This window comes from Stegostoma tigrinum, chromosome 15, assembly GCF_030684315.1.
Source record: "Stegostoma tigrinum isolate sSteTig4 chromosome 15, sSteTig4.hap1, whole genome shotgun sequence".
In the NCBI taxonomy this organism is placed as follows: domain Eukaryota; kingdom Metazoa; phylum Chordata; class Chondrichthyes; order Orectolobiformes; family Stegostomatidae; genus Stegostoma; species Stegostoma tigrinum.
Window position 1 is genome coordinate 2006785 of NC_081368.1, and position 15908 is coordinate 2022692.

At 43.3% G+C, this 15908-nt stretch overlaps 1 protein-coding gene across 2 annotated transcripts in view; it reads left to right on the forward strand.

Moving 5' to 3' along the window:
* The window catches only part of LOC125458929 (transmembrane 9 superfamily member 2-like), a 134080-nt gene that overhangs the window by 18823 nt on the left and 99349 nt on the right, over positions 1–15908 (forward strand). The window contains exon 2 of one of the 2 annotated variants that reach the window (XM_048544776.2): positions 4768–4835. In XM_048544776.2, coding sequence (XP_048400733.1) covers positions 4768–4835 — 68 coding nt within the window. Of the gene's footprint in view, positions 1–4767; positions 4836–5036; positions 5154–15908 lie in introns of those variants that run through there. The other variant, XM_048544778.2, reaches the window with a different exon arrangement.

The window sequence follows — 15908 nt, forward strand, 5'->3', positions numbered from 1 at the left end:
AATATTCATGCCATGTTTTTCTCTATTCAAAAGCCACAGTCTTCCTGAAGCCGCCTGTTAGCCCATGCTTAGCAGCAATTCAGTACAGGTAGACCAGGTGATGAAGAAGGCATGCGGTCTGCTTGCCTTCATTACCCAGTGCTGAGAATACAGAAGTAAGGAAGACTTGTTAGAAGTTAGTAAAACATTAGTCAGGCCTCAGATGGAGTAGTGTGTTGTTGTAGTCACAATGCTGTGGGAAGGACATAATTCCTCCGGAGAGGGTACAGAGGGTTGCATCAGGATGTTGCCTGGGTTGAAATCTATTACGACGAGAGATCGGATAGGCTGCGTTTGTTTTCCTTGGAACAAAGGAGGCTGAGGGGATGTCTAATTGAGGTATGTAAAATTATGGGAGGAATCGAAAGAGTAAATTGAGAGAATCTTTTCCTGTGGCAGACATGTCTGAGACTGGTGTGCATAATTTTAGGGTGAGAAGCAATGGTTTCAAGGTGATCTGAGAATAATTTCACCCAAAGGTAGATACTCTCACATTTAAGTGGCACCTGGATGAGTAGTTAAAATGCCAGGGCATAGGCTACGGACCAATTGCAGGTAAATAAGATGAGTAGTGTGGTGTTTGCTAGTTGGCAAAGACATGGTGGACCAAAGGGCCTGTTACTCTGCTGAATGACTCGATGAATTTAAACAAGCTAGTGACTCAAAGCAAATTTTATTCTAGACAAAACCTTTTCAATTCCTGCTACTCCCATAGGAGTAGGAGGAGGCCACTCAGCCCTTTGAGCCTGCTCTACCATTCTTCATGATCATGGCTGATCGTCCGACTCAATAGCCTAATCCTGCTTTTCCCCCATAACCTTTGATCACATTCACTCCGAGTGCTATATCTAGTTGCCTCCCGAATACATTGTGTTTTGGCATCAACTACTTCCAGTGGTAATGAATTCCAGAGGCTCACCACTTTTGCAGGTGTAACTAAGATTGTTGGCTAGCAGATAGTGAAGGGGTCTGTCAGAGATTACATCAGACGGGGTATTGAGTACAAGAGTTGGCAGGTCATGTTGCAGTTGTATAGGACTTTGGTTTGGCCACATTTAGAATACTGTGTACAGTTCTGGTCGCCACATTACCAAAAGGATGTGGATGCTTTGGAGAGAGTGCAGAGGAGGTTCACCAGGATGTTGCCTGGTATGGAGGGTGCTAGCTATGAAGAGAGGTTGAATAGGTTAGGATTATTTTCATTAGAAAGATGGGGATTGAGGAGGGACCTGATTGAGGTCTACAAAATCATGAGGGTAATAGACAGGGTGGATAGCAATAAGCTTTTTCCCAGTGTGGGGGACTCAATTACTAGGGGTCATGAGTTCAAAGTGAGAGGAGGAAAGTTTAATGGAGATATGTGTGGAAAGTTCTTTACGCAGAGGGTGGTGGGTGCCTGGAATGCGTTGCCAGCAGAGGTGGTAAACGCAGACAGGTTAGCGTCTTTTAAGATATATTTGGACAGGTACATGGATGGGCAGGGAGCTAATGGACACAGACGGTTAGAAAGTAGATGACAGGTTAGACAGAGGATCTCTATCGTCGCAGGCTTGGAGGTCTGAAGGGCCTGTTCCTGTGCTGTAATTTTCTTTGTTCTTTGTTCTGTGGGTGAAGAAATGTCTCCTCATCTCTGTCCTAAATGGTCTGCCCTGAGCCCTCAGACTGTGACCCATGGTTCTGGGCACGCACACCATCAGGAACATTCTCCCTGCATCTGCCCTGTCCAGTCCTGTTAGAATTCTAAGTATCTGAGATTCCCCCCCCCCGCCCCATTCATCTGAACTCCAACGAAATCAATCCTAACCTAGTCAATCTTTCCTTAGATGTCAATCCTGCCATCCCTGGGGTCAGTGATAATGGGAACTGCAGATGCTGGAGAATCCAAGATAACAAAGTGTGAAGCTGGATGACCACAGCAGGCCAAGCAGCATCTCGGGAGCACAAAAGCTGACGACTACCTCATCCCGCCTCCTTGACCTGTCCGTCTTCCCTGGACTGACCGATCCCCTCCCTACCTCCCCACCTATGCTCTCCTCTCTATGTATCTTCTTTTCTCTCCATCTTTGGCCCACCTCCCCCTCTCTCCCTATTTATTCCAGAACCCTCTCCCCCATCCCCCTCTCTGATGAAGGGTCTGGGCCCGAAACGTCAGCTTTTGTGCTGCTGAGATGCTGCTTGGCCTGCTGTGTTCATCCAGCTTCGCACTTTATTATCCCTGGGGTCCGCCTGGTTAATCTCTGCTGCACTCCCTTGAGCATCCTTCCTTGGAAATGGAGATCAAAACTGCTTGCAGTTTTCTAGGTGTGGCCTCACCAACGTGCTGGATAACTGCAACAGGATCCTAAATATATCAACATCTCAGGACTTGGCAAAATCTTCTCAACACTGTCTGGGATTACATTTTGAACATGAAATTCTTCTGTCTCTTGTTTTCTTTTGACAATGTTTTTGATCTCGAATGCTCAAGTTCAGTGCTTGTGTAGATCATGACCTCGATGAAAGTTGGAGGTTTGTCACGTTTCGATGTCTTTACTTTAATGTCCAAAAATAATGGTTCAATTTAGACATTTTTTTATTCACTCATGGGGCATGGACAACTGTTTTTTGCCTGTTCCTAATTGCCTATGGAATAGTTGAATTGCTGACATTGCTGCATCGTTCGTAGGTCAAAATAGTGGATTTACATTGGCGAACCAGATGGGTTTTTACATCAAACAGTATTAAGTTGGTTTCAAATTTCCTCATTGCCATTGGTAAGATTTGAACTTGTCCTCGGAACATTAATTAGCCCAAACTCTGGATTCCTAGTCCATTGTTATCACTGTGCCATACATCCCCTGTTACACAATGAGATGATTGATCACTGTTGCCCTTTAGCACACAGTTTTACAATGTCTGATCTAATTGAAACTTAAATGTTTAAAGGGGTCATCAGAGAGGAAATTTCCCTTGTTTTTGTTTATTGATAGGGAGGGTGCAGAAGATGATGGGAACCTGCGACACTTAGAGAATAAAGAGCAGGGCAATTAACAGTGAGATAAGGAATTTCCTCATTGAGTGGCAAGTCCCTGGAGTCCTCTATTCCCAAGGCTCAACAGTTGAATATGTTTTGGCCTGAGATTTCTAATATCAAAAACAGCAAGCAATACAGAGTGCATGAAAATGGCGTTGCAACAAATCAGCTTCAGTTTTACCAAATGGCAGAGCTGGCCCAAAGGACTGAATGGCCTGCTCTGACTCCTATTTTTAGTCTTCTCAAGCACAAGATGATAGCCATTTGGCTCATTGTGCCAAGCTTAGTTCACTCCCCACTGTTTCCAGTAGCCCTGTCAATTTGTCTATTTTCCAATAGTTATCTAATTCCCTTTTGAAATGTAGCTTTAAATTTCTTTCAGCACTTTTCATCCTATGAATTCAGGTTCATCTTGACTTGAAACAGTTAAGTTTCAAACAAACCTCTTCAAGTTATTTTGCCAATTATCTTAAATCTATGTCATTTGATTATGGACTGTCATGTCAGTGGAAACTGTTTCTTCTCTCAAACTTTTTTCAAAATCCTTGGTAAGTCATCGACCTATAACTGAAATCTTTATCATCACTATTATCTCTCTGGCTGTTTTAATTGCCTTATCTGCTGGTAGATTGGTTTCAGCATGTTTTGTGACACATATTCTTTAAACTCATACTATTTCAAATCAGAATATGAAATATATTCAGGCAGTATTTTCTTTCTTTTACTACAAGGTGATAAACATAAAATTTATGTTGAGTGCATTGTTCTGTTACATCTCACAGAATCTTAACTTGGAGGATTTATCTGTCAGTACAAAATAAGGATTAAACATGCAGCCTTGCTGATTTTGTTATTTGCAACTTGTCCAACCCACTGAACCACAAGGCCATGACCCTCACTGTTTGTACTTGAACAATGAGGGTGGGAGAGTGCAAGGGGAAGTGGTGTAGCAATACAGTTTCCTGAGCCAAGTTTGGATGTATTTGGATTTCCAAAACAATTCCATAAGCTGTTACACATGAAGCTACTTAATACGATAAGCGTACTTGATGTTGAGGGTCATAAAATTCCATTGCTGCCACTGGAAGCAGTCCAGGTTCACTCATTTGATTCTGGACGAGGAGGGATATTTTTGGGGAGAGGTTGAGTAGGTTGGAGATGTAATTTTGGAGTTTAGAGGGAGTGGAGACCATGCCAAAACTAGACGATTCTTGAAGTAACCAGGTAGATGAAGAGAGGTTATCTCCTTTGGGGATAGTCTAGGACCAGAGAGGGTAGACTCGGGGTAAGAGGTTGCCCACTTCAGACAAAGATGAAAAAGAATAACATCTGAGGATAATGGCCTGTTTCTGTCCCTGTGTTTTACGTTGAACTTTCTTGTGCCATTGAGTCATATGAAGGAATTGGAAATCATAATAATATGCCCTGGTGTATTGAAAGCTTTACAACTAAAAATGTTCTGTTTGTTTGTATTAAAAAAAATTCTAGGTGATCTTTGAATGTATCTATATAAGTGATAAATGTTGTGTGAATTGTAATATTTTGACTAAGTTGACAGCATGACCTAGAATTTATACTTGTTTATTTCCCTCATCTGTATTGTTTAGTGAGAAACTTGGACATTTTAACAAAATTGTAGCAGTTTGGATACACCAAAAGAGTTACTAAGCATTAACTAAGATGCAAATACTTAAAAGTATTTATTTTATTTTCAGTCAAACATTGAAGTATTTGTAAACAGATTGGACTCTGTGGAATCTGTCTTACCGTATGAATATGATGTGTAAGTATATTTAAGAATTACCAGATAATTTATATTTTTGATAAATTAGTCTATATTTGAATACATTATGCTAGCTATCTCGTTGCTTCAAAAGTGCATTAAATGTACATGACTAGCTTCTTTGTTCTGGTTCATGTTTTTGCATCTTAATCTGTTTGCAAATAATACATCTCAAAAACTAATCAATGATTTTTGACAAAATTTGGTACAACGGGTACGGTGCACGGAAGAACTCGTGTTGCAAAATTACGCATCTGGATGTAAATCCTGGGGTTACTTAAAGGATCCAATCATAATGAGAGATGGAATTAATTTTTCGTAAGTATTATAGATTGTTCATATTTTAGCAGCTGCGATAATTTGCACCATTGCATCCAAAAACAGAGTATTCACAAGTTTGTTAGACATGGATTGGCCTGCAGACACCTCGATGGAAGCTTTTACTGAACAGACTTTTTTCCAGCCTTGTGGTTACAGAGCATCAATTAGGTGGATGAAAGCCACAAGGAAAAGATTCATGTAATTGGAATAATATTGAATTAAGGTAGCACAGTAGAGATATGAGGTCTGTGTCTCCACTTAGCACTTGAATACGAAGTAGTTATAGCCTCCGATATGATTTGCATTGATATGCTTGTTGCTTAACTCCTCTCTTTCCCCATCTTTATCACAATTTTAAATTGATGGCTTCTTATTGCATTGTCCACATTGACCAGATAAATCACATAAGTCATGAATAGCAATGAACAGGTATTTATTGAAGCTTGTAAATGAAAATGGTGAGTGTGAATTAAGTGCAGTTAGCATGGCTTCGTGAAATGGAAATTCACCACCAGTTGTTGAGAGTAAATGTGCAGGTGCAGCAGGCAGTAAGGAAGGCTTTTAGAGATAACGGGAACTGCAGATGCTGGAGAATCCAAGATAACAAAGTGTGAAGCTGGATGAACACAGCAGGCCAAGCAGCATCTTGGGAGCACAAAAGCTGATGTTTCGGGCCTAGACCGTTCTTCAGAGAGGGGGATGGGGAGAGGGTTCTGAAATAAATAGGGAGAGAGGGGGAGGCGGACCGAAGATGGAGAGAAAAGAAGATTGGTGGGGAGGTAGGGAGGGGATAGGTCAGTCCAGGGAAGATGGACAGGTCAAGGAGGTGGGATGAAGTTAGTAGGTAGGAAATGGAGGTGCTGCTTGAGGTGGGAGGAAGGGATAGGTGAGAGGAAGAACAGGTTAGGGAGGCAGACATAGGCTGGGCTGTATTCCACTTGGGAAGCCTGCAGCCCAATGGTATCAATGTGGACTTCACAAGCTTCAAAATCTCCCCTTCCCCCACCGCATCACACAACCAGCCCAGCTCGTCCCCTCCCCCCACTGCATCCCAAAACCAGCCCAACCTGTCTCCGCCTTCCTAACCTGTTCTTCCTCTCACCTATCCCTTCCTCCCACCTCAAGCCGCACCTCCATTTCCTTCCTACCTACTAACCTCATCCCATCTCCTTGACCTGTCCGTCTTCCCTGGACTGACCTATCCCCTCCCTACCTCCTCACCTATACTCTCCTCTCCACCTATCTTCTTTTCTCTCCATCTTGGTCTGCCTCCCCCCTCTCCCCATCCCCCTCTCTGATGAAGGGTCTAGGCCCGAAACGTCAGCTTTTGTGCTCAAAGAAGGCATTTATGTTGGCCTGCATAATGAGAGGATTTGAGTGCAGGAGGTGGGATGTCGTGTGCTGAAATTATCAGCATAATGGTGAGGCCCCATCTAGTATATTTCTGCTGTTTTGACCTCTTTATCTGAGGAAGGATGTTGCTACAGGGGGAGTACAGCAAAGATTTAGCAGATTCTAGAGATTCCAGGACTGACATGAGATTGAGTCCATTCGTACTCTCTACTGGAGTTCAGATGAATGAGGAAGGCATCTTAGGCTATAAAATTTATAACAGGACGAGGTGGGTTAGATGCAGGAAGAATGCTCCCAACGGTGGGGAGTCCAGAACCAGGGTTCATAGTTTAAGGGTAAACCTTTTAATACTGAGATGAGAGGAAATGAGAGTGGGAAGCCTGTGGCGTTAACTACCACAAAGTGGCTGAGGCCAAAACACTATCGGACATAAAGAAAGAGTTGGTTACATTTCAGGTCAGTTGAGACTGTAGCAGATTTTTACGAGATATTGCATTACATTCAGCAAAGATGCATTCAAAAGAGAGAGAGAGAGAGAGACACACACACACTATAAGAGAAGGACGCAGCATCCTTGATTCACTAAGGAAGTCTTGGATACCATCAAATTGACAAGTGAAGAATTTCACAAGGATTAGACAGATTTTTTACAAAATCAAAGAGTGAATATAAAAATAAGGGAGAAACAAAGGTATGAGAGAAGGCTATTTAAAAATAAAATCTAGTTAGTTGTTTCTACAGATTTAGGAAAAATATATAGGTGTAGTGTTGATTTGTAAGTGACTTTGAATCAACTGTCTCAGGAACTAGCAATTGAAAGTAGGGAAGTAGCAGATGAATGAAACAAGTATTTGTCAGTCTTCACTGTAGGAGACATAAGTGGAAATACTTGTAAATGAACAGGTGAAAGGGAGGGAGGAATTTGAAACAAATGCAACTTTGAGTGAAAGAATACTGAGAAAATGATTAGAACTAAAGGCCAGTAGGTCCCTATATCCTGATTCACTTCATTCTAAGATCATAAAAGACCACAACAATGGCAGCAGAAACAGGAAATGCCTTTGTCATAATTTTCCGAAATTTCCCAATTTTGAGAAGGTCCCGTCTGACTGAAACATAGTAAAAATAATTCCTCTGTGATGATGGGAACTGCAGATGCTGGAGAATCCAAGATAATAAAATGTGAGGCTGGATGAACACAGCAGGCCAAGCAGCATCTCAGGAGCACAAAAGCTGATGTTTCAGGCCGAGACCCTTCATCAGGGAGGGGGATGGGGAGAGGGAACTGGAATAAATAGGGAGAGAGGGGGAGGCGGACTGAAGATGGAGAGAAAAGAAGATAGGTAGAGAGGAGAGTATAGGTGAGGAGGTAGGGAGGGAATAGGTCAGTCCAGGGAAGACGGACAGGTCAAGGAGGTGGGATGAGGTGGTAGGTAGGAAATGGAGGTGCAGCTTGAGGTGGGAGGAAGGGATGGGTGAGAGGAAGAACAGGATAGGGAAGCAGAGACAGGCTGGGTTTGGGATACAGTGGGGGGGAGGGGGACGAGCTGGGCTGGTTTTGGGATGCAGTGGGGGAAGGGGAGATTTTGAAGCTTGTGAAGTCCACATTGATACCATTGGGCTGCAGGGTTCCCAAGCGGAATGTGAGTTGCTGTTCCTGCAACCTTCGGGTGGCATCATTGTAGCACTGCAGGAGGCCCATGATGGACATGTCGTCTGAGGAATGGGAGGGGCCGTTGAAATGTTTCGCGACTGGGAGGTGCAGTTGTTTGTTACGAACCGAGCTGAGGTGTTCTGCAAGGTGGCCACCAAGTCTCCGCTTGGTTTCCCCAATGTTCTTCAAGGACTGCAACTTGCCCCCCGCAGTGGTCGAGAACGCCTTTGACCTTGTCTCCCACACTTCCCGCAACACAGCCCTCTCACCCGCCCCCGCCACAACTGCCCCCAGGGGATCCCCCTCGTTCTCACATACCACCCCACCAACCTCCGGATACAACGTATCATCCTCCGACACTTCCGCCATCTGCAATCCGACCCCACCACCCAAGCTATTTTTCCATCCCCACCCTTGTCTGCCTTCCGGAGAGACCGCTCTCTCTGCGACTCCCTTGTCCGCTCCACACTCCCCTCCAACCCCACCACACCCGCCACCTTCCCCTGCAACCACAGGAAGTGCTACACTTGCCCCCACACCACCTCCCTCACCCCTATCCCAGGCTCCAAGATGACATTCCATATCAAGCAGATGTTCACCTGCACATCTGCCAATGTGGTATATTGTATCCATTGCACCCGGTGTGGCTACCTCTACATTGGGGAAACCACGTGGAGGCTTGGTGACCACTTTGCAGAACACCTCCGCTCATTTCGCAACAAACAACTGCACCTCCCAGTCGCAAAACATTTCAATGCCCCCTTCCATTCCTCAGACGACATGTCCATCATGGGCCTCCTGCAGTGCCACAATGATGCCACCTGAAGGTTGCAGGAACAGCAACTCATATTCCGCTTGGGAACCCTGCAGCCCAATGGTATCAATGTGGACTTCACCAGCTTCAAAATCTCCCCTTCCCCCACTGCATCCCAAAACCAGCGCAGTTCTTCCCCCTCCCCCCACCACCACTACATCCCAAAACCAGCCCAGCCTGTCTCTGCCTCCCTAACCCGTTCTTCCTCTCGCCCATCCCTTCCTCCCACCTCAAACCGCACCTCCATTTCCTACCTCCCACCTCATCCCGCCTCCTTGACCTGTCCGTCTTCCCTGGACTGACCTATCCCTTCCCTACCTCCTCACCTCTTCTCTCCTGTCTACCTATCATCTTTTCTCTCCATCTTCGGTCCGCCTCTCCTCTTCCCCCCCCCCCCCCCCAAACTTATTCCAGTTCCCTCTCCTCATCCCCCTCTCCGATGAAGGGCCTAGGCCCGAAACAGCAGCTTTTGTGCTCGTGAAATGCTGCTTGGCCTGCCGTGTTCGTCCAGCTCCACACTTTGTTAAAAATAATTCCTCTGTTTGGCAAAACAGGAAGACCAAAAGCAAGAAACTGCGAGTTAGCCTAACGTCTGCTTTGGCGAAATTGGATTCTGCCATTAGAGTCTAAAACAGGATAGCTTAAAAATGTCAGTACAGTCAAAGAATGAAATAGTTTTGTTCGAGGGATATCTTACTTGCCTAACATGCTGGAGTTCTTTTCAGGAAATCATAAGCTTGTAAGTGACACAAACAAATTGGTTGTGAAACTCGGAAGGTCTGGCAGCATTGCTGGAGGAAAAATCGAGTTAATGTTTTGAATCCTGGCTCCCTTCTTCAGAATGCAAGGCTGTAAATGTTAACTGTTTTCTCCACAGATGTTGCCAGACCTGCTGGGTTTCTCAAACAATGTTTGTATCTGGTCTCCAACGTGTACAGTTCTTTGTTTTATTTCAATATTTGTGGGTGTACTTGACTTTGACAAGACGCTATGTCAAAGTATACTTAAGTGGTATTGAGCTAACATTATGATGGACAAAGGATTGATTAGGTGACTGGGCACTGTTAGCCTAAATGGGCTTTTTTTGGTTAGACAAGATGTAACGAATGGACTGCCACAGGGATCAGTGCTGGAGAGTTAAACTCTTCATAATTTATGTCAATGACTTGGATTAACACACTGTTGATATGGTTACTAAATTTGCCGGTTACACAAAGATAGGTAGGAGAGTGAGTTGCGAAAAGGATATAAGGAGTTTGCAAAGTAATACAAATAGGTTATGTGAGTGGGCAAACATTGGGAAGAGTTAGTGTAATTTGGGAAAATGTGAACTTGCCTGTTTGGAAAAAAATGGAAAACCAGCATGTTGTTCGTTAAATGGAGAGAGTATGCAGAACTATGTACAGAGGGATCTGGGTATGAAAGTATAGCAAGTGATTAGAAATGTAAATGAAATAAGTTTTTATTGCAAGGGAAATGGAATATAAAAATGAGCATGTCTTGCGACAGTTGTGCTCGACGTTGGTGAGATCACTTTTGCACATTTTTAGTTTCATTATTTAAGAAAGGATGTAATTGTATTGAATGTAGCCCAGAGAAGGGTCACTTGTCTGATTCAAAAACAAAGTTGCTGGAAAAGCTCAGCTGGTCTGAACTTGTTCTAAGGAAGTGTCACCCATCCCGAAACGTTAACTCTGAACTTTTTTTCTTCACAAATGCTGCCAGACCTGCTGAAGTTTTCAGCAACTTTGTTTTTGTTCCTGATTTACAGCATCCGCAGTTCTTTTTGGTTTTCACTTGACTGATTCTTGGATTGAAAGGTCTATTGAATAAGGCAAGGTTGGATAGGTTTGTCTATTTTCATTGGAGTTCAAATGAGAGAATATCATTTCAGATCCTGGGGGGATTTGAATGTGCAAGAGATTAGAACCAAGGCCTGTGTGGAATTCTCTTCCCAAAGAGAGGTAAAGAAAATGTCTGAATATTTTTGAGGAGATGAATACATTATTGATGAAAGACAGGTACAGGGGTAGCCTGGAAAGTGGAGTTGTGGCTGTACCATCCTTGATATTACGCTGTTATATAACATTATGCTAATCATTGGTCAGTTAACCTGCAAATAAACCTTGAGAAATCTTCAGATTCTTTATCATTTTACAGAACCCGAAGGTTGAAATACTCAGATGAGTCAGGACAAGTATTTCGTGGAGGAGGTGCTGTCTGTTTTGTGGTCTGTTTCCATGCTGTGGAAATGGAACATTTGATTATCAGTGTTTGAGGAAAGATAATAGCTGAGAAGCTGGTTTAAGAGTAGGACAAACGACTACAAGTCCCCTTTTCTGAGAATTTTGCTGTAAGTTATAAATACTCGTAGTAAAATGAATTTGGAATTAGTTTACCACAAGTTAGTGTTACATTTTCACAGGTCAGCTGTTGTGACTGTTTGAAACACTATTCCATGGACAACATTACAGACTATGTTCCATAAAAATTTTCTCTGTATTTTTAAGTATGTGTTTTCACATTGAGCTAAGATTTCTGTTCAACGTGTCAAAGTCTTGGTGAGGTGTCTAACTTAACCTCTGATATGAAGGCAGCATTTGAGCAAGTGAAGCATCAAGAAGCTGTAGTAAAATTGAAGTCCCTGGGAATCTGGGGGAACTCTTTTTTTTTATATTCACTCGGGATGGAGATATTGCTGGCTGGTCAGCATTTGTTACCTGTTTCAAGTTACTCTTGAAAGTAGTGATGTTCTGCTGTCTTGAATTGTTATAGTTCATGTACTGTAAGTTGACTCTCACTGCTGTTTTGGGAAGCAATGTCAAGATTTCGACAAGTAACACTGAAGGAACAATTGGAGTTGAGGTTAGTGTTGAAGGCTGTCAAAGGATACACAACATGAATAAGTTGGAAAGTTGGGTGGCAAAGTGGCAGATGGAGTTCAATCTGGACAAATGTGAGGTGATACATTTTGGGAGGTCATATGCAGGAGCCAGGTATGCAGTAAGTAGTAGGACCCTGAGGAGCATCAATATACAGAGGGATCTTGGTGTACAAGTCCATTGCTCCCTGAAAGTAGGTTAAGCAGTAAAGGAGGCATATGGCATGCTTGCTCCCTTAATTTGGGGCATTGAGTATGAAAGTTGGCAACTTGAGTTGCAACGAGTTTATGCGTTAGTTAGATACATGACTTTAGTGCAGTTCTGCCGGCCACACTGTAGGAAGGATGAGAACACTTTGAAGAGGCTTAGCTTTACCAGATAATGCCTGGATTCAAGTGCATTAGTTGTAAGGAGAGTTTGGACAAACTTGGGTTGTGTTTTTGCTAGAGCTTTAGAGACTCAGGGTGACCAGACGGATGAATAGAAAATTGAGTGGCATGGGTAGGGTGGACTGTTAGTCTTTTTGCTCTGGGGTGGAAATGTCAAATACTAGGGAGCGTAGGTTTATGGTGAGAGGGGGAAAGTATAAACAAGAGATTTCTGAAGAAGGGTCCTGATCTGAAATATCAACTTTCCTGCTCCTCTGATGCTCCCTGGTCTGCTATGTTCCTCTAGCTCCACGCTGTTATCTCTTTATGATGAAATGTAAAACACACTTGGTTTTTACAGATGACGAAATGAAGGTGGGCTATGTTGTGGACAGTGCAGAGGGCTGTTCTACATTACAAAGGGACATTGATAGAATGCAGACCTGGGCTGAGAAGTGGCAGATGGAGTTTAACCCTGAAAAGTGTGAGGTGATTCATTTTGGATGGACAAACTTGAAAGCAGGATACAGGATTAAGGGAAATATTCTTGGCAGTGTGGAGTATAAGAGGGATATTGAGGTTCATGTCCACAGTTCCCTGAGAGCTGGTTACAGTTGTTAAGGTGTATGGTGTGTTAGTTTTCATGAATAGAGGGATTGAGTTCATGAGCCATGAAGTTATGCTCCAGCTATACAAAAGCCTGGCTCAGCCACATCTGGAGTATTGTGTCCAGTTCTGATCACCTCATTTCAGGAAAGGTGTGGAAATGTAGGATAAGGCGCAGAGGAGATTTACCAGATGTTGCCTGGATGGATGGAAGGTCTTACGAGGAAAGGTTGAGCGAGCCAGGGCTTTTCTCTTTAGAACGATGAAGGATGAGCGATGACTTGACAGAGGTGTACAAAATGATCAGAGGTATAGATAGAGTAGACAGCCACAGACTTTTACCTAGGATGGAGGTAGCTATTACGAGGGTACATAGTTTTGGAGTGAGTGGAGGTAGATACAGGGGAGATGCCAGAGGTAGGTTCTTTACTCAGTGGTAGGGGCATGGAATGCATTGCCGGAGAGGGTAGTGGAGTCGGCCTCATTAGGGGCATTTAAGCAGCTATTAGATAGGCATATGGATGATAGGATAAGGTAGCAGGGGAAGTTAGACCTGAGGTTTAGGGTAAAAGTTCAGCACAACATTGTGGGCCGAAGGGCCTGTACTGTTCTATGTTCTGTGTTGTACAGCTGGTAGAAGGTGCCTGGGCTATGCTTAGGAGTAGAGCAGATATGTCAGCAACATTTAGATATATGAATATGCAGGGAGAATAGAAGAATACAGACCAGGAAATGGGATAAGTTTAGAATGGCATCATGTTCATCATAGGTATGCTGGGCCAAAGGGCTTGTTTGTGTTCTGTGCTGCAGTGTGTTGTAAGTCAGTCAAGATGGTGAGTGATTTAGCGGGAACCTAGCAGATGGTGGTGCCTGCTGCCCTTGTCCAAGATGGAGGTGGTCATGGGCTTAAACAGTACTGTCTAAGGATCTCTGCGTTTTTGCAGTGCATCTTGTAGGTAGTATGAAGGAGGTGAGTGCTTGTGGATGTGGTGCCAATCAAGTTGGTTGCATTTGTCCTGTGTGATACAGTAGCCTTTGTCGTGTGAACTTGAATGAGTGCGGTGAAAACTTTGTAATGTCGCCTCTTGGCACCATCTTAGATATGGATACTTTGCTATTTCAATTCTGTAACGATGATGTTGAGCTTCTTGAGGGTTATTGGAACTGCACTCATCTAGGCAAGCGTGGAGTATTCCATCCCACTCGTAACTTGTACCATGTAGATGGTGGACAGGCTTGTGGGATCAGGAGGTGAGTTGCTCACCACAGTTTTCCTATCATCTGATCTGCAGTTGTAGCGACAGTTGTGGAAAGTCCAGTTGAATTTCTGGTGCATGGTAACGCCTAGTGAAGGCAACCGCACGAAGTAGTTAATGCCAAAACATTGAATGTATTCAGGAGGCGACTAGGTATAGCACTTGGGGTGAATGAGATCATTGGTTATGGAGAGAAAGCAGGATTGGGCTATTGAGTTGGACGATCAGCTATGATTGTCAAGACTGATGGAGCAGGCTCCTTTCCTATCTTCTATGTTTCTATGTTGACCAATTGAATCAGAATCAGGTGGTTATTTTCATCTGATGGTGTGCATTACGTACATTTATAAAATGAAAACTCCTCATTTATTTTGCTCATTGCCTGGTTTCTGGGGGACCTTGCTCATTCTAAACTAGTTCAGGCAGTTTGGATCGAAACCTAAAAGGCAGCTTTCTGAACGCTGATACAAAATGAACTCTGGAGAATGCACAAGTAGCACTACCCAGAGCAGGCTCCCAAGGAAATAACTTGCAAGTGGACAGCTAATGATCTTTGTCAGCAAGGGTGTAGAGCACAACAGTGTAACATTATATTTGACAGACTCAGTGTTTTTGTGCTCAAATCATGCAAGCAATGCCACATGTCGTTCTTAAATAATGATATGGAATTGCAGTTTATTCTACAGCAGCTAAAACAAAAACCACAAGTATTTTAACACCATTACAGGTTACAGAATATTTTACTTGAATGATAATTTAATTCCTTAACAATTATCTTGGGTCAGACTAGAGGTTGCCTGAATTAAACAAATGTTTAAGAAAGAGCTTTCAAAATCTGAACCTGTCACTGCAGTGTTTATCAAATGACAAACAATATAAAAGAGAGACAGGCTTTTCAAAATCTTGTGCATCTTGAACAAACTCCTTAGAGTCCAACTTCAAAATATTCATGTTGCAAATGCAACACATACTGCCATAGAAGTTCAAACTAAAAGAGTTAGACAGATTGGCCAATAGCAAATGCAGTGCAATCTGATAAATGCGAGGTGATGCACTCAGGCCGGACATCCAAGGCAAGGGAATACTTGATGAACAGTAGGACACTAGGAAGCACTAAGGATCTGGGGGACCTTTATGTGCCTAAAGGTATCAGGACAGGTGAAAAGAAGGATTGAGGCAGCATGTGGTAAACTAGCCTGTATTAGCCAAGCCACTGAGTTTAAGAGCTGGAGACTATTGCTGGCACGATCCAAAATGTTGGTTAGGTCACAACCAGAGTATTGTGCACAGCTCCAGAATTACAGGAAGGATGTGGCAGCACAGGAGAAGGCGTGGAGGAGATTTACCAGAATGCTGCCTTGGCTGGAGAGTTTCTCAGGCAGAGAGATTGGACAGATGAGCTGTTTTCCGCAAAGCAGAGATGATTGAGAAGAGACATGATTGCGATGTGTACAATAAGGATTAGAGGTAAGGTACTCTTAGATACATTTCCCCTTGATGAAGGCACAGATTTAAGTTCAAGGGCACAGAAGGTTTAGAGAAGATTGAAGAAAAGTTTGAAGATGGTGGGAATCTGCAATTCAGTGTTTGTAAGCGTGGATGAGCAGTAACCCTCAAACATTTTGGTATTTAGATGTATATAGTGGCATGACAGATGCATGTGTTTATGGGGACAAGTGCTAGAAAACAGGAGTGAAATAATTAGGGAGTTGTTTTTGACCAGGAAGAACACTATGGGCTGAAGGGTCTTTCCCTGAGCTGCAGATCAATGACGAAACAAGAATGAAGAAGATATAACATTCCTTAAATGGAAAGAACA